This window comes from Corvus hawaiiensis, chromosome 2, assembly GCF_020740725.1.
Source record: "Corvus hawaiiensis isolate bCorHaw1 chromosome 2, bCorHaw1.pri.cur, whole genome shotgun sequence".
Lineage (NCBI taxonomy): Eukaryota > Metazoa > Chordata > Aves > Passeriformes > Corvidae > Corvus > Corvus hawaiiensis.
In genome coordinates, this window is record NC_063214.1 from 79,958,786 (window position 1) to 79,978,456 (window position 19,671).

General features: G+C 36.1%; 1 protein-coding gene across 8 annotated transcripts in view; it reads left to right on the forward strand.

Moving 5' to 3' along the window:
* Positions 1-19,671, forward strand: part of GPC5 (glypican 5) — a 620,145-nt gene that overhangs the window by 389,588 nt on the left and 210,886 nt on the right. Inside the window, exon 9 of one of the 8 annotated variants that reach the window (XM_048295764.1) lies at positions 11,661-11,971. The exons of the other annotated variants lie outside the window; for them this stretch is intronic. Coding sequence (XP_048151721.1) covers positions 11,661-11,722 — 62 coding nt within the window. The 3' untranslated portion in view covers positions 11,723-11,971. Of the gene's footprint in view, positions 1-11,660; positions 11,972-19,671 lie in introns of those variants that run through there. 8 annotated transcript variants of the gene reach the window in all.

The window sequence follows — 19,671 nt, forward strand, 5'->3', positions numbered from 1 at the left end:
ATAATTGTTTGGATTTTTCACTTTCCATAGGCGCCTTTGCAGGATTTTAAGTGTCATTTGCTCAGTGAACTTCCTGTTATTTGTCTTCTTTATTATGTCCTGTATTATTCTGTTTTCAAGTCACTCCATTGCACTGTATTTTTTGCCAGAAAGAAATTATAAATTTCTGTTTAATGTGAGTTGCCATATAAGGATATATCTCTAATACTTAAGAGATTTAAAGTCTGCACCAAAAAAGCAGTCTTGAAAGAGTAAAGCTTTAAGTAACACTTATGAAATAACATTTAGGACAGTGCTTGTCACTTTAGCTCAAACTCTAGAAATGCCTGTGCTCTGTGAATAAAAAAAAAGATTTATGGAGTGCTTAATCATATTGAATTGGGAAATAGTTCTCTATCTCTTCTCTGTAAGGCATTTCTGGACCCCCTGGAACACCAGTGTTCACCAAGGTGCATTTAGATTGTGCATTAAAGTTTCCATATGGAAAAGCTCAGCTCTTATGATCTCTGTGAACAGCTTGTGTTACTCATCTCATTAGCAGCAAACAACTCTGAGATGGCCAAGTTGTGAAAACACTGGTATTTCACTATCAGGCACAGAGGATTAGTTTCAGGTTATCATTTTAGAATTAAAGTGGGATCTGAATTTCAGTGCCTGATCCATGCTGTCACTTGTTTAATTGTAATTGACTATAGCTTAATATAATACACTAGATAATTAGATGACCATGTCATGTAACAGTTTCTTTTTGCACTGCATATGTTCAATCAGTTAAAATAACTGAGTTGCTGGAAATATATTCAGTATATACTCACATTAATCTCAGTTCGGTAAAAAAAAGATAAATCCTTGTGTAAATCTGTTTGGTATTTTTCATTTCCAGAATCCAAAATGTCCTGTTTTCTACATTTCTGGGGTGTCTTTTTTAGTATATTAGTCTGCATATTTTTTGCTATCTTTAAGAATACTTCCATAATGCTTTTCTTTTGTGTCAAATGCTATTTATTTCATATACCCTTATTAGTATGCAATAACTAACTGGCATGGCAAATTATATTAGCTGCCCTTTACAATAATTTATTTCTAAACACCTGTATAGTAGTGATGTCTATATGATTTCATGTTCTCCCAGTACTGCTTAAGGATTTGCAGAAATCATACTCGTCTCAGGCATTGCTGGCTGTTGAAGACACTTGTCCTGCATGACTTAAAAGGATCATTGCACTTCAAAATCAGTGAACTCCTAAACCAGTACATGATAAGTATATATATAGGGTTTGGGTTTTTTAAATTTCATGTACAGCTTATACATTAATGTCTATGAAGACTTTTTTTCTATTAAAGTGTACAATGACATTTACAGGAAGCATGAATTGAATGTCCTCCTTTTTTTTTTTTTTTTTCGCTGTTGCTTTCTGGTACAGAACAAGTTATGGTGAAATTGACTTTCTGTCAGCTTAATAACTATTAATGTATTGGACGCAGTGAAGCATCACCCTACATGATCCATCGTTAAAGGTAAAGTTGTTTTGCAGGAAGGTCACAATTTATATATTCTCCATTCATTTCTTTCATCTTTGAAGAGGAATCATTGAGCGCATGTAAATCATTATGTAAACATTGAGCATATTTTTGAATTCATAACAAAACTTTATGTGTTCTCTGCTTAAAAGTTTAAACTGGTAAAATTCATAAAATTTTCAGCAATATAGTGAGACAATTTAAAAAAAAATTCTCTAGTGACTGATACTTTTAAATATTTTTTCAACATGGAATGTTTCAATTCAATTAAATGAGTCTACGGAGACATCTAATGATGTGCTTATTTAATTATATTCTTTAACAATTATATCTAGTATCTCTAGATTTTCCCAAAGTAAAAGGGGTCTGAAATCTAACTTGGATCAACATTATTCAGTTGGAAATATAATAACACTGCCAGACAGATGCAGTTGTAAATTCTCAACATTTTGGAACAGTTTCAGAAGCAAAACCTTTATTAGGTCTTCAAATTGATTGCCAGCCAAATGCATTCCGGGTTCCAAAAGGCAAGGTTCATCACAGTTTGCACTCTCCCTAGATCTGATATAATCTAAGTGATAGAAGAAGGAAAAGGACTATGACAAAAGACTTTTGTGATATGTTTTGTAATTTAATTTTTCAAATACCTTCATTAATCCATATCATAATTAATCCAAATTAAATTAATCCAGAAAGGTAGAAACAAACTTCAAGTTGGAATATAATAGCAGTGCTACCTCTGGCTGGTAGCCTTTAAATAAAATTTCCTGCAAGCTGCTATAAAAATGACCAATTTTGTTTAAATTTCTTGTTTTGAATTAATCATAGACTATCAGTGTTCCAGGATAAATGCAAGCATCTGTAAAATGGTTTGAGAAGGGTGAAAAATCTGATTTGTCCTTGCTGAGATGAGTTGAGCTATTTGTATTCATTTACTGGGTTTAGGCAAAAAATTGTAAGTTGTCTTTTCATCTTTCCACAGAAAACACAGCAATATTCCTTTCTATTTTCTGCAGACTGAATGCAGTAATCTCACTTCTCTGGTTTCAAATCCAGCTCAGTTTTCAAGTGCAGCTGTTTATCATAAAATGCTTGTTAATGGGCAACTGATACTCCCCAGTGGATGAGATTATTGAAAAGTTGCAAGAGAAAACAAAGTTTTCAAATAAAACTTGTTCTCTTGCTATAGAGTTCTGTGAGATAAAACATTTTTTTTCATAACTTCTAGAACATTTTAGAATGCCTTGGTTTAGGAATGTTAAGAGCTTTCTTAAATTTCTTATGCTATAAAGTAGTTAGTCTTTAAGGCTTTTCCTTAATAAGTAGTCTTAAAGCCCTGTGTTTTAACCAAGCAGAACCTTCCCACAGTTTAAAGATGCACTATCACCACCACAGGAACTTCAGGGGAATAGCCATCAGCAATTTCCTTAGGAAGAATCATTCACTCTGTATCTGGGCCTCACATCTCTTTCTTTCAATGGTACGTGCCTACTCTGCACCAAGGTCAAACAGCTAGAAGATTGCTTTCACTCCCACATGCAAACTAGAAAGGTGCAGCAGCTGCAGAGTTGCCTGCGCTTTTGGAAGTTGTTAGAATAATATTAACAATATCCAACACAGAGCGGTGAGCTGCCGAAATGAGTTTATTAGAAATTATGAGGACGGTGACAGGAGTGTTTGCAGTGCCTCTCCAGGGACCTGAGTCAGCAGATAATATATAACCCTTATTCCTTGCCTTAGTGTAAGCATTTGAACCTTTTCAGAGGAGGAAAGTAATGTTTTATTTTAAAACTGCCTCAAAAGAGTAGGTGAGGCAAAAGGTACTGGAAGCACTCATTTGCTCAGCAGGTGCTGGAGATGTGATACCAAAAGTCCAAAAGCTGCCTCTTCTAACACTCAGGAGAGTGTGCTAGCCTCACTCTTTTGCCCTTCCTATTCTGTCTTCAATAGTTTTAACTAGACTTTGCTCCCACAACTAAGAAACTCAGCATTTTCCAACTAGAAGTAAGCTTCCCAGGTATTCCCAGCCAGTTCATTATTACAATTATTTATTATATTGCTTCTTATACCAACCAGTGTCAGGTTTTCTTTCAGTAAGAAATAGCAGTGCACTACTACCAAGAGTTGAAGTTGCAAATGTCTCATAAAACTTTGATTTTCATGTCATATTTAGGGCTTATTAAATGTCAAGAGACTAGATTTAATAACTTCTTAAAACTTTTACCTTTACTGTTTCTTTTTCTTAGTTACTGCTGTGGTAATAAACGGTTTACAGCAATTTAATTAGGCAGACTTTTTTCTATAAGCATTGCTCACTGAACTTCATAGTTCTATGAACTTCATAGCACTATGAAAAATATATTGAAAAATATTTGGTTATAATGTCTCCTTTGGACTAGTTTAAAACTAGTTTCTGCCTCCTTCTATGTGCACTTAGACTGCAGAAGTAAGAGAGGGAAGACACATGGCAATCTTTCATTTAACAGTGAAAATTTGGTAGTGGTTCAATTTCCCCTTGATCAATCAATTCCATCAATCTACATTTTAATACTTCACACAATATAACCAATTTCTGTGACACTGCATTGCAAAATGATGTATTATTTTTCATTCCTTTTTATTTTATCTTATCATATATGGCCTTACTACAGTTTCAGAGATTTGTCTTCAATACTTGTTCTGACTTTGAACAATTTAAGACCTTAAATGTCTTCATTCTCTTCTTATACTGAGAAAGTATTTTAACCATTATTTTAACCTATTAAACCTTATTATAGCTTTCTTTCCTCATCAGAATCCTTAATTTAGCAAGGTGTGACTTTCATAACCTGTTTGCTTCTACTTGCAGATAATTTTACCTTGCCAGAAAAGCAAAAATAAGTTTGTAATGAAGTCCCAGAAATTCAACCAAAATCCTTAGATTTTGGACATTGATGAAATAGAAGATTCATACTGAACAGTTGTGGAATAACAAGGAAGAAGAACATTCCTCATTTGTTAGCTTAAGGACAGAAAATATCAAGCACAAAGGAAAAAAATGGAGCATTTATAAGAGATAAACACACTGAACTAAACAATGTTTGAACAAATAAACCAGTTTAAAGGGAATCCAAAGTAAAATGTTAAAACAAAATCTGTAGCAGTGATACATTTATAAACAGTTTTATTTTGCTTTCTCCAAAAGTTCCTATAAAGGAAACATATATAAGTTGACTTACAGGGTTTCCTCAATATATGATGTTCAAATATTTTTGAACATAAACTTCCATTCAGTGTGAACTCTAAGTATTTTCAGCTTGACATCTAAATGGCTGATAAATGTTTCTTCTCAAAGCCCTTCCTGCTTTTTTAGTGTCTAATTGACTTTTATTTTATGTCCAAATAATGAAATAGCACATTAAATGCAGGGAAAAGAATGTCCAAACTTCTTACATCGCAATTTCCTTTGCACGAGATGCTGTTCCCATGTGAATTAAGACAAAATACATACTAAATAAATCAAAGACATCATTTCCTCAGATGAAACTGCAATATAACCATTAATAGTACTCCAGAATTGTCATTGTAAACAAATGAGTTTCTCTTTTCATTTACCATTCTTTCCACATCTTTATAGATGTCACAGCAATTATCAGTGTCCTGAATACAGCTATTAAACATTCTTCTTGTTTTTCCATGTTTTTGAAACCCCAGGAACACATATAAATCTATAGTGCGTGTTTGGCCTTAAAACAATGACTTCCATATGTTCAGAGCATACCTAGTTAAAAAATGGGATGTTAGGGATTACCCTTTCTAAGACAAATTACCATGTATAAAAAGTGATCCTGGCTGCCCCTCGACATTCTGCTGCCCAGCCCAGAGAACCACACCAGGTTTATTTTATTTAATCTGCCAATTTTTCTCACTTCAATTTGAGTTACAGTTCTTTAGTAGATAGAAATATTAAGCTTTAATTCCAATGTAATTAGCTGTACGCTTCATCAGAAAAGTGTTTCTCCAAGACAAGGCTGCATAAAGTAAATTAACTTGATTACACCTGGATTAGAGGCGGAATCATTTAGACTTTTTCTTGATGAGAGTCAAAGCAATTCCTTCCAGGTATGAGGGAAACTGATATCTCATGGTATTATTTTCCTTCTCCAAACTGCTCTCAGGAACAGAGCTTTGAAGACCTAACACAGTCAATGATTTCACAGGTTCATTTTTTTAGGGAAGAAGTGCTATTAAATATGAAAAAAACCAAATACATAAATTGACTTAAATATAAGCATTCACTAAATATTTTGTCTGTAATATAGCACATTTGGTTTGCCTTAACCTCTGCAGACCTGCTTTCAGGAAGACAGGTAAATTTTGTATATGTGGTTTTTCTAGCTAATTTTCCTCCTTTAGAATTTCCTCCATATTACCACTAATCTGTGTTGCATGTGATAGCTTGGTTATTGAAAAGAACATGGAAACATACTCTTTACTGTAAACATACTCTTTAATGTAAAAAAATACATTTTTTCCCTTTCATAAGCATTTTATTAGGTTTGTAATGAGTACCAGCTTGAGTGCTTTAAGAAACTTTTTCTTTTATACTGACCCTTGACACACATGAAACCACATTGTCTTGAATCCCTATTCATCAGAGGAAAGGCCTCCTCATCCAGTCATTCACCAAATAATTGTATGTGATTAGCAGCCAGATTAGCCTGAAGCCAGTGCTCTCGTTTCTCTAGAGGCTGCCACTCTCACATGCACCCACACAAACCCAAGCCCTAAACCAGGCAAAATTCATTTTAAGTGCTGAAGCTAAAGTGAGAAATTGAAGTTGTGGGATGCTTTTTCTACTTGGTAATACAGGAGGGAAGGACTAAACCTGGTTCCCTTAAATCCTGCATGACCTGCACACTGGATAACTAAATTTCCATTTGGGTCCCACCACTTCATTCTATTTACCTTCTAGTAGCACCTAACCCTTTAAGTTCTTACCAGAAGGCATCTATGTCACTGCCACAGAAGTGTCCCGGAAACCAACTTCCAATCTCACTACCAAGGAGCGCAGATGTAACCTGAACCTCTTCAGCCCAGATTAGGTGAGGGTCCCCAGTGGGTAACCAAAATATCTGCTACAGTAATTACAGCAGCGACGCCATGAGAAGAGTCCAAGTCTTGAGTTGCTAGAGTTTGAATAGGTACAAAGACTGTTTGAAATCAACAACAGCTTTAAACTGAAAGAGGGTACATTTAGATTAGATATTAGGAAGAAATTCTTTAAGGGTGGTGAGACACTGGAACAGGTTCTCCAAACAAGTTGTGGACTCCTCATCTCCCCCATCCCTGGAAGTGTTCAAGGCCAGGCTGGACAGGGTATTGAGTAAGCTGGTCTAGTAAAATGTGCCCCTGCCCATGGCAGGGCAGTTGGAACAAGATGATCTTTAATGTCTCTTCCCACCCAAACCAAAGCCTATGGTTCTATGATTGTATGATTCTTACCTGATGTATGTGGTTTTAAAGGAACAACAGCTTTTAATAAATAATTCTCATTGTGGAGGAGCATGTCTCTGCATTTACAACTTTAGTGAAAAAGCCTAAGCACTGCTGCTAAAACCAAAGTGCACTTTCCACAAGGTCAACATATTTAAAGACAGATTATATTTTGGAAGTTTGACACATATTATATAAACCTTTGTCTGGAACGTGTAGTATTCTATTTGTCTTTTGAAGTGCCTTTATTGTTATTTATCTTCTTTCATTTTAAATAGGATATTTAAATTTCAGACTCTCATAGAAGGGTACGTTTCATGAGAAGTATTGTTTCTTTAAAAGGCATTTTCTTTTTTTCTTTACTTCTTTTCTTTTTTTTCCTCTGCTCTTATAGTTCTACACAAAACTGATACATCCTAAAAATAATTGTTCAATAAAAAAGATCCGTAAATAAAATAATAATTCTCTTTATTAATTAAATGGAAAAGTTTATTGGTTTATTGGTTACATAGGTTTGCTGGCCAAATGGTCATTGACCAAACAGTCAATGCTTTTCTTCTCAAAAGTGTAAGTCTTTTAGATATTAACATATTAATTTGTACTCACTCCTGGGAACTCTTCTGTGGTTGGTTTCTCATGTTGTATGGGTCTTGGAAAAGAAAAAAGTGTTGCTTATTTCACTAACTCTCTTGGCTTTGTTTTATTTAAATTGGAATTCTCTTTGAACACTGTCACATGTTAAGTGATTTGAGTAACAATCAAGTCTCTACAGCTGAATGGAGAGACCTGCATGCTCAGAGTGTGAGGGTATCTAAGGGCAATGTAAGGACACCTTGTTTGTGAGGCCAGATTGTGTATGGGCTGCTCAGTACAAAGAACCATATGAAGTAATAAATTAAGCAGCCAGATACACAAACTAAGTACCAGAATATATCAGAGACACTGGAAAATCCAGAGCTCTCAGTTCACTGCCTGATAGGCCTTAGAAGGAATCAACCAAAGCCTTGAGGAAATCCAACTGCAACTTTTTAACTGGTAAAAAGTAGTCTCTTAAAAACCTGTCCTGGGATATGGGAAGGGGTTTGTTAGATTGAACAAAACTATACTATGGAATGCTTATGGGAAGGGCCAAAGGCAAAGTAAAGGAGAGGTCAAGGTAGACAGAGGACAATGAATATGGGAGCAGAGGGGATAAAGGTATTCACGTGCATGTAAACAAACTGCTGATTGATGCTCTTTTGTCTTCCTGTTGAACTCTGTTTCTAACTCTTTTCCCGTGTTTGATAATAGAAAACTTCAAGCCAGAGTAGATGTTAAGTAGGCTAAGAGGTCTGGCTTATCACATAACTTTAGCAAATAAGCAGTGAAGCGCACAGTATGACTCTTGAGTCAGAAATCATTATCTCTTCAAAATAATTTTGATAATTACTGGTTGGAAGGAAGAGCCTCAAAATAGTTTCTAAAGCTGAGAAGTGATCAAAATAATTTATATGTGCCTTAATTCTCTACTTCACTGAAGTCCCATTTACCCCATTTCAATATCTGTAAGAGAATCAGACCTCACGTCTAGAACTGTGTCACAAGATCATCAGTTCCTTTTCTGCTCGTTTGATTCCCTTCCTTTTATAATATCAAAGTCCATGTAAGTTGCTGGTTGTGAAAAATGTAAAATAAAGTTTCAATCTTATATTCAATGTATTGCATGTAATCGGGAAAATGGAGTTCCAAGGAGTGTCATCGCAGCCCTCATTGTACAGGCATGGATGCACAAGGGACAGCAGAGAGGAGTTTTCTTGAAATGGAGGCTCACTTAGATTTATACTCTGAATTTGCAATTGCAAGTCTCTGAAACTCACTCCTACAGATAGGTATGTTCTCTGACTCCTCTTTTTCATTGAAAAGGCAGCCTTTTGGTCTTTGCACTGCCAAAATGTTGTATGGAAATTGTGGATACAGCAGTGTTTCAAGAGTGGGTACCTGAGTTCTGTCTCAGCCTAAATCAGGAGTGGGTTGGAAACTCCCGCTACAGGTTAAGGTGGGAGCCGCCTCTTTATTTCCTGTTGAAGCCAAACCTATTTGCATACAGGAATTTCAGATTCACAACATCCTGGAGAAAGTTTCATGAGGCAACACATTTCTGCATCTGGGAATTAGGACTTCTAGCTGTGCCCGACATGAGCTAATGTTTTCACCACTATTCCTTTTTCATCACTACTCCTTTGCACATTTAATATAATTTGAATTTTAAAGAAGAGTTTGGTCTATAAACCTCTAAAATCATTCAGAGTCATTAGTTTAGGACCATGATCCCAGTTTGACATTTTTGGATAATCATAGAATCATAGAATTTTAATGGAAAAGAAAGAAAGGAGTGTAGTGCAAAGATAGAACAGTTTAGATGTTGCAATAATATCAGCTCTGTCTGAATGAATGATGATAACTTATTAATATCCAGTACATTTCAGCATAATACTAGGCTAAAGAATGCAATACATCTCAAGCTGAACTCCAAAAGGGATAAATACATATCATATATTATCAAGCACAGCAAGAAAAAGTTAACCATTTAAAAATAGTAATTGCTTCTATGCAAAGAGACAGGCAATAAGTAATTTTCTAAGCTTTACAATTAGAGATGGCTTAGAGAAAGTCACACTTCTTACTTCACTTCTACAGCTTGTCCTAACAGCCAAAATAAAATGCCTAGGGAAACATGTAAACATGAAGAAAGTATTGCTCTGAAGAATTCTCTTTGCTCTGTCATTCTTTTTTATTGTGGTAACCTCAGGGTCTTTTGATTTATGCATCAATGAATATTTTAAAAACTTTTGAGCTAAAAAGGACCCATCAACTGCATATTTTGGTTTTTAAAATGGTGATTTTTAATCGAATTGAAAATACTTATTTTGAGATTGTGAAACATACAGGGAAAAATTTATGTTCTTTTATTGTGGAAGCACCTGATGAACATCACTGGCTGTAGGTAGCCACAAAGATTATGGTAAACTTTGCAGCAATCCCCTGTTAATAATCCTAAACATGATAAGGAAAAGAAGAGTGGGAGACTTCAGGTCTATTTGCCACTTTCATCTTCAGTTCTGTAGCAGATCCTCTGGTTCTTTAGTGTCCCTGTCACAGGCACCACCAGGCAACACTGAAAACTCTTCTCAAGTCTAGACAGTCATCGTGCACATTGCATTTGTCAGCTAGTAACACTCATTTCATTGGCTGACAGTGCTTAATGCACTGTGCTCCTAAGTGTCCTGCTAAGTCTCACAGGCCATGCAATCACAGAATCATCAAGGTTGTAAAAGACCTCCAAGATTATCAAGTTCAACCATTGAAACTCCTACATTCTTAAGGCTAATCATGAGACTAAGTACAACTCAGTCTTTAGGAGAGTGCAGCTCACTGCTCCCATTAACATCTTTCTGGAACTGGAAACAGGACTTCTGCCAGTCCCTGATGAATCCTTCCCAACTGGGCTTCCTTTCTGCCTGCATGAAGTACATTATCACTGCTAAGTCCAGTCCAAAGCCTTTTTTCAGGGTTCTTGGGATGGGTTTGGGGAATTTTTTGGTAACAGGAATTGATCAAACCATACCATTCTCCGCAGTCAGATATTTTGGGCACTATTTGGTATAATATAAAATATTGACACACATGGATTACTTTTCAGTGCCTGTGGAAGGAGAATAAATATACTTTGTTACCTGCACTATTTAGCTACATGAAAAATGGCCTTTTTCTCAGGTCAGCAGGGCTACTCAAAGGACTGGAAAAAGGATCACTGAGATGATAACAATGCACAGCTAGATGTGGATGGACCTTTTCTGCTGGTTCCATACAATGATGTGATGCCACTAGTCTTTGTTCAAGGGAGTACAATGACTACAAGAAAAAAAGCAGATTCAGAGTGATTTTTTTGGTAGTATTCTTTTGCAAATTTGATAGAGCTAGTTCTGGGAGCTTCTGCTGGGATTTAGCAAAAGCATTCACTGCATGCCACATTCCCCTTATTGCACACGAAGGAAAAATTGCAAAGTCTTTCAGTGGAATGAGCAAGCTTCTGACAATGATGAGGATTTAACAGAGTGCTGAGATCACACATCTTTTACCAAAATTTAAGATGCATTGCTTTTCTGTTTGTTGTGACTTACAGAGGAAGATAGGAATGAGATAGCAACAGCAATGTCTAGGAGGTTGAACACGTATCAAGTATTTGTTACAGTTACCTTTTCCTAGACAGGCATCTACTTTCAAATGAAAAGTTTATTATATATATATTATAAAAGTATATTATGTAAAATCCACTAGAAAGAATAGTGAGGGGGTTCTTTTGTTTTTTTGGGGTTTTTTTAGTAAAAGGACTATAGAGTTTGTATTTTGAAATCCATAAACCTAATTTCTGAAATAGTGCAATACTTTTGTACAAGAATTTTAGAGTTATGTTTTATTTATTTATTTATTTATTGTGTGCACTCTGACATAATAATTCATTAATAGAATCATAGAATATGCTGAGTTGCAAGGGGCCCATCAGGACCATTGAGTCCTTCTCCTGGTCCTGTGCAAGACATCCCAAGAATCTCACCATGTGCCTGAGAGTGTTATCCAAATGCTACTTGAACTCAGACAGGCTCTTGCTGTCATGACTTCCTTAGGGAGCCCATTCCAGTGCCCGGTCACCCTCTGGATGAAAACCTTTTCCTGGTATCCAACCTAAACCTCCCCTGACTTCGCTTCATGCCATTTCCTGGAGTTCATTGGTCATGAGAGTGAAGGGATCGGTACCTGCCCCTCTACTTCCCCTTGTGAAGATGTTGAAGACCACAATGAGCTCTCCCCTCAGTCTGCTCTTCTCCAGGCTGCACAGATCAAGTGAATTCAGACATTCCTCATGCGGCTTCCCCTCCAGACCCTTCACCATCCTCCTTGCCCTCCTTTGGACACTCTCTAATGGCTTAATGTCTTTTTTTATATTATGGTGCCCAAAACTGCCCCCAGTACTCAAGATGAGGCCACCCCAGTGCAGAGCAGAGCAGGAAAATCCCCTTGCTCAGCTGGCTGTGGAGATACAGCTAGAAAGCCGAAGTGAGAGCACTGCTAAACTCATGTCAGAAATGGACGCGCTAACACTGCTAAGCTGCAAACCATGGCAGGCAGCACGGCCTACCATGAAATAGCATAAGGGAGCGGCATGCTTGGTATGTACCTGTGCCGGTTAGTGCTAGCTTCTAGTTTTGCAATGTTATTAAGAAACATAGATATGGTTGTTATAGTGATTGTTGCTTATATAAGAATCTATTTTTACTTACTGCTGAAAAGGTATAAATACTCAGCTCTGTATCAATAAAACCAGCTTATTGCATCCAAGCAATCTGCCCCGTCTCTTCCATCGCCGACAGTCACACGACAGCTGGAAATGCTGTGCCTGATGCCCCCCAGGACAGGGTTGGCCCTCAGCTGCCAGGGCACTGCTGACTCACACTTAACTTGCCATCAACCAGGACCTCCAGGTCCCTTTACATGGCACTTCTCTCCAGCCTCTCATCCCCTGGTCTATACACACAATCAGGATTGTCCTGTTCCAGGTGCAAAATAAAAGGGATGAAATAGGAGGAGACAAAATGCTTGAAAAAATGTTCAATGTATTTTTAGTTCTAAACTGAAATAATAAAGTAGAATTCATAGTAACACTAGACTCCAAGTATGAAGGAAACTCATCTTTCTAGAGCAAACCAGAAAATTAACAGTGTATTTCTACACTGATTGTCATAGAACAGATTGACAGATGACATTAAAATCAGGTTTGAACATGCCTAAATAAAACATACAAGTAAACAGTTTATTTACAAATCATGGAGTTATTTTTCTGCATTTGAACAGTCATTGAATCTTCAGATGTAAAATAATTCATTATTATTTCAGTTTTGATCCATCTTGCATACAGTACCTTATCATATAGAAACCACATATGTCATAAATGAGGTAAGTTTCTCAGTGAGAAAACACTGGGGATCTTCCTGTAATGTTTATTTTAAGGAGACTGAAATTAATGGTTCTCTTGTGTAAATCGCATCACTGTATTTTCACAGATGAATCCAAGTGTGAGGTCAAGTAGTTAAGAATTTCACATATGAAAATAAACAGATGCATGATAATCTCATCTGTTTCCAATAGAAAAAAATTATTCTTTATTTACAGACCATATAAAATTGGATTAGAAGATCTTTTGGATTATTGTGGTTTAGGAGAAGTAGACTCCTTGGGTGATCCAAGAGGCCAGTAGTGGGAGAACATGCTGCCCCTATCTGTAGGGCTCTTCATGAAATCCAGTCCAGGTCAGCAGTGGTTATAGGAAAATGTACTTTAACTTCATTTCTAGAACTGTAGTATAACACGTGTTTCTTCAGGAGCTCTTACAAAATGAGTGACTAGTCTGCCGTTTTATTCACGGGTGATTGAGAGTCATGAGCCATCTAAGCTTTCTTCTGTGCCCGACAGCAACCTTACTCTTTTGACCCTTTTGAAGTACTACTTTGTTTTGGAGCAAGTAGTGGGACTTGATGAGATTTGTATAGAAAAACACGTGTTTTCCGGGGCCAGCACTATAAATATTTGAGGGGTTTAATGAAGTCTAGCTCCAGTCTAGTTCTATTATTATTATTATTATTATTATTATTATTATTATTATTATGTGATTAGTTGTTGAAGTGCACTAGGTGCACTCCTAGAGTGCTGGCTCCAGTTCAATTTCATCCTGACTTGAAATCAAGTAAAAGGGCTTTGAAAAAACCCCAAAGCTAATAGTATTCTATCCTTCAGGTATCTAGGGTATCATCTCACCCTTATTCTCAGAGTGAAAGAGCGAGAAGGAAAAACAAGTCAGATATGCTAGATACCAGAACTTTTCTGCTAATCCTTAACTGGAAGGGGTAGGAAGACTGTCCAATTTCTGACAAAATCTCATTGTAAAAATTGGCAGAGCTGAATGAAAGGAAGACTTACGAATTTATTTTGTGATATAAACACTATGTTTCCTAGAGACACATCTTTACCGAAGTCTTGAAGTCTTAGTATGTCAGCCCTTTTTCCCATTTTACTTACAACTCTCGTAGGTTACTGATAGTCATTAAAAGTAGGTCTGCAAATTTTCCAGCATTGTACTTCTCTACACTGTTTAGTTTAAATAAAGTAAAAATCAACAGGTTGGTAAAATTGAATGTTTTGTGTCTCTAAACTGGATAATATAAAGCTAGCTGGGAGAAAAATGGTTCATAGCATACAGCTCACTGATGTTCAGTAACCTACGGGATATATTATGAGTTTATTGAGTTAGGAGATAAAACTTGTAAGTCATTGTAACAGAGGGAATATTTTTATTCACCTTGTTTGAATCTGATCAGCAGAATATCTGCCAGATATTGAAAGAATTGTTTTTAAAACAGCAGAAATAAAACACTTTCTAATCCTTAAGGTGCTGTAAAAAGAGTTCTGAATGCATCTGTTAATGTTCTGGGCACATAATACAAAGGGGATTACTTTTTTTCTAATACATAATAAAAAAGAGAAAAGAAATAGAATGAAATTAAGAAGAGAAGGTAAGGTAATAAAATCAAGACGCACAAAATTATTTCCTTATCTCTTGGGAAAGCACAGGAACCCTAAGGAATAGCACTATTATTTTATGACAACTGCATGTTGATTGCATGTATATTTTACATATGCACTTCCAAAACCAGAAACAACTTCAAAATTCTGTCCTTTGGTAATCTGTGATCTATAGTAGTTTTAAAAAATATATCAGTATATGAGAAAAGGCATACCGAGGGCATGCTTTATTACCTGAAAGTTACATATTTGTTGCAACTTATTGCTGTTAAGAGCAGTCTTTCTAAACCAGGAAATGAATTCTCTGATGCCTGTATTTTTAGGCCTTTTTTTTTTTTCTCCCAATGTATTGGTTGTTGCATTTATGTTTTATTAACAAACAACTGGGAGCAGGTACTGCTCTGTTCTCAGTGGATACCGGAATTTCCCCAATCCATTTGGAAGTTCCCCACTGCAACAGTTCCCTATCAAAACAGGCCAGGAAATTGGCTTTATTCTCTGTCCTCCAACAGCAAGATGCAATGCAAGAAGTGAAAAAGTGTCATGGGAGGTAGGATCCCATAACTCAGATATGCCCAGCTGTAACTAGGGGTTGTTGACTTCTACTCTAGCAGTTCATGGTGATATAACTACAAAGAATGAATGCTATTTTTTAACCATTGATTTGTTACAGAAATATACCAAATTTCTTCTAACAAAAAAGGATTGTGCCACATGTACATAGAAAGCTAAGCTAGAACTGAAACAACTTGGGCAGTAGCCAGCTCTAGTTGCCTTGAGGGCTGCTAGCAATGAGAGGGCTCCATTTGGACCCTGTAAGGCTGCAGAGTTTCACGTTATCAGAAGGCTGTGTCATATTTTGTACTTGGCTTCTAACACTGAAGTCAAAGTGATGGAAAAAGTCACACCACATTTTTCCTACTGTTAAATCACCTGTAATTCATATCTTTTAAGCTACCTTGCAGTTCTTAACTTTTTGAAGTACAAAATCATATAAAACACTGTTTAAATTTTTTACTCTTACATATCTCCTGTAAGATTTTACATTACAAGTAGCTAATAGATTTTATTTTTGCAAACTCTACTTTTTGGCCTATTTATGAAGGATTGAATAAGAATACATTTGTTTATTTCAGAAAAATTAGGGTCTGGTAGGAAACTCCTTTTTTTTATCACCTCCCCCTGAACCTGATGAAAAGGGCAAAGTGTTGAAATAGCATCCAGACATCTCTTGCCAATTGATGCTTTAGTAACATTTTGATCAATGTGTCTACCTCTTCATCCAGGAGCCATAGGAGGCAGGAAATTGATAATTGGTGATGCAGTTCAAAAGATCACATGAAACTCTGTCATAGGAAAATGAGCACTTTCTGGTTTACTGCTGCTGTGAGATTTGCTTAGGAGATATGTTCTCAAACTAAATTGCAAAAGGCTTTTTTGTTGGTTTTTTTTTTCTTTTCTGTTTTGAAGTAGAAGTCTTTTTCATGTGTTTGGCCTTGTTCTCTATTGTTTCTCTGGATGATCTGCTGTGTGATAAGCTGAGCACTTTCCTGACAGTGAAGCACCATGGATACGTGTTAATCCATAAACCTTAATTTACAGGCATTTCCTTAGAAGTGTTGTTGATGTTTAGTTATAAACAATTAATGTTGTAACTGCTCAAGCACTGCACATATTCATTGCAGTTATTTCTTTCTCTTAGATCAAATTTTCCTTTAACAATGTTTTTCATACATAAGCCCTAAGTAGACTAATAATATTTAATTGCTGCACTGTTTACTCTCATGTTTTGTTCTACTGACTGGAATTATAAAGAGTTAATCAAAATTTCATTAACTAGAACTATTTTCCATGAACAAAAAACTCACTTTATATATATTTATATATATATACAATTTTGGACGTTCTTCTTGCATTACACTCAGCTGGCTATTTGGAGAAATGAGATTAGCTAACATGATTTAAATAAGGAATCAGTCTTGGTTATATTAACTATTATTGTTATTGGACATTTTTTATTTTGGGTTGAGGGTTTTTTTTGTTAGGTTGGGGTTTTTGGTTTGTTTTTGGTTTTCTAAGGTGTGCTCTGAAAAATCAAAAGAAAATTAGTTAAAATTTGTTAGAGACTGAGTGGTGATAGAAGGTGCCTTAATGACAATCATTGTCTTAAATTATCTAGTGCACAGGGGATTCACATGGAGCACCTCTCAATGTTCAGGTCCCAGTTTAAGATACTACTAAACTGGGATTTGAACCCTGAGTGCATGTGTGTGTGTGTAAAAATATTTAAATATAAGTCATACAATGAAAAGCCTTACATGCCTACACCTCTGCCTACACCTGCACCTAGACCTAGACCTAGGCCTGTTTTACTCTAGAAAATAGCATTACTGTTTTATTTTTCACTGTTCTATTTAAAATTATAATAAATTTAATGTTCCTTAAGTAACTGAGAGTTGCGTCAGTGCAAATTAATGTAAGTTCATTGGAGTACTGCACCACTGATGCTGCTTACTTTTCCTCAAAGACACAGGAGTAAAGCACAGATAGTTACTGGCTTGGGGATGAAGAAAACCAATCTATGCCAAGAACATTTTGCTGTTGGTACTTCAAATCATAGAAACATAGAATAACCCACAAGGACCATCGAGTCCAACTCAGCCCTGAAAAGACCATCCCCAAGAATCATACCATGTATCTGAGGGCATTGTCCAAACACTTTGAGGGCATTGTCCAAACACTTTGAGGGCATTGTCCAAACACTTCTTAAACTCTGTCACGCTGATGCTGTGACCGCTTCCCTGGGGAACCTGTTACAGTGCACAGCCAATCTCTGGGTGAAGAGCCTTTTCCTGATGCTCACCCTAAACCTCCCTTGACTCAGCTTCATGTTTCCTCCAGTCCTGTCACTGGTCAGGGTTAAATATCATCTGGGAAATCTGGAAGACAAAGCAATCCCCTAGGTTTTAAGTCTGTGGCAGTGTGAGTTTGTATGCTTGTATTTCAAAATTACTTGGAGACAGCCATTGGTTTTAGCACTTTCACATCATGAAACATTTTCACATCATGAAACACCACCTTAGAAGTGAGCCATGGAAACTCCCAGTGGCTTTGTCTCCAGAGCAAACCTAGGCATTCAGTTTAGAACAGATAGTTATATTTGGACATAAATGCTGTCCTGTGCTGCTCAGTTATTTCAGTGTGTTCTTCCTTGAGTTATGTTGTACTCCTACACTTGGATGTCAGACATTAGAATTGCTTTCACTGTCTGTTTCATTCTTTTCACAGTTATATAGGCTTGCTCTGCAGTTATATGGAAGAAATAGACCCTGTCAGAGGATGGTTATTCCTCCTAATTATCTTAGATTCTTATCTTCAGATTGGATGAATCACACTCTGAAGGTTTATCTCTGTATTTTTATAAAATTTAAAAAGCCCAAGGATGGGTTTAAAGTAGGTTAATAATTCAGCAGCTAAATACATGTGGGATTCATTCCAGTGAAGGTAAAATAAGTCCAGTTAAGGGTCATTATATCTCAAATCTGTTTGTAACCTTATTGTTATCTGCAGATGGAAAGATTACTTGGGCCACCGCATGTCAGGTAGAAGTCAAAATGAACTTGCTGACTATATTCTGCAAAAAGATGTGAATGTTAAAAAAATTCATACCTATCAATAAATGTTGTCTTTAGAGTTCTAGTGATGATTAAACATATAAATTTTCCAACTTCATCAGGTGAAAAGATGAAGTCATCTTTCATTTAAGATCTGAATACAAAGTCCTTTCTAAGAAGCAGAAACTTTAAAAAAAATATTATATCTAGTTGCAATTTCTATTGTATCACAGACACTTATAACAATGCTGTTTCCTTTAGATTTTGAACTTCTCACCTTCTAACAAAAGTTTTATACACAGTTTTAAAAATTTACAGTCAGCCATTATTTTCTTGAGACATGTAAAAAATAGCAAGCTTTAGTTATGACCTGGCCTCTTCATTGCTGCATTTGTATACCTTTGAGTATTTTTTTTGGTGCTCATTGTTTTTGGGACAACTTCTCATGTGAATTGTAGGATTTTTGTACTTTTAACTTGATATGAGAATGTTTATATCTCTACAGTTCTTTATATAGTGGTGAGAAATTTAAAATATATAAATACACCTTTAAAATACACAATTAAACCTAGTTATGTTGTTATGTTGAATATATATTTATCATATTTAAAAGTGACACTTTGAAAAACAGTCAAGTTCACTAACCTAGATAGTTTTGTCAAGTGATCATTCACCACATTTGCTATAGATGCACGTCCAAGAGTTTGGTCACAAAACTAAGATGTGGGATAAATGGTGAGCTGGAACCACACTTCAACCTTCACCAAGAAACTAAGGTGCAAACCCATGACATTTAAAAACAAAGAATAAAGAATCATTATTTTAAAATAATTTCTGGATTTTGAGGGAATGCTTACCAAGGAATTAAAAGTGAATGGCATGTGGAAGGGACAGAAATGTGAGCTATGCTCTGAGAGCAGTAATTGTGTGAATTATATAGGCAAGCATATACTACAGACAGACTGATTTATACTGAGATCCTGCTGAGTTAAGAATAGTCTCCTTCAGCTGGAAACATCTGCTCTTCCCACTGAATCTACAAGGAACCTAAGGAAAATGCTAGCATAATGACTTACTTTTTTGACAGCTACGTTTATCTAAGGTAAGTCCTATCAAAGATAAGTAACATACAAGGCTTCCTGAAGATGAAAGAAAGCTCTAATGTGTTCACCTATCACTCAGTTACATAAATAATGACTTTCCCTTCCCACTTTAACCTCCACTATTCTTGCTGAATTTCTAAATCCCCTAGAATGTCTCAAACTAAGTGTTGATTAATAACTCTGCAAAGTGTGTGTTGAATTTTTTCCTCTCACCCCGCCTTGATATGGAGCAGCGTAGATTTGCCCAGAAAACTCTTGTCACCCATCTTTAACCAGACAAAAAAGCAAGATAACTTGGAGCAGTGTCATTAAAATCCCATGTCCAGAGCCAAAGAAAAGCACCA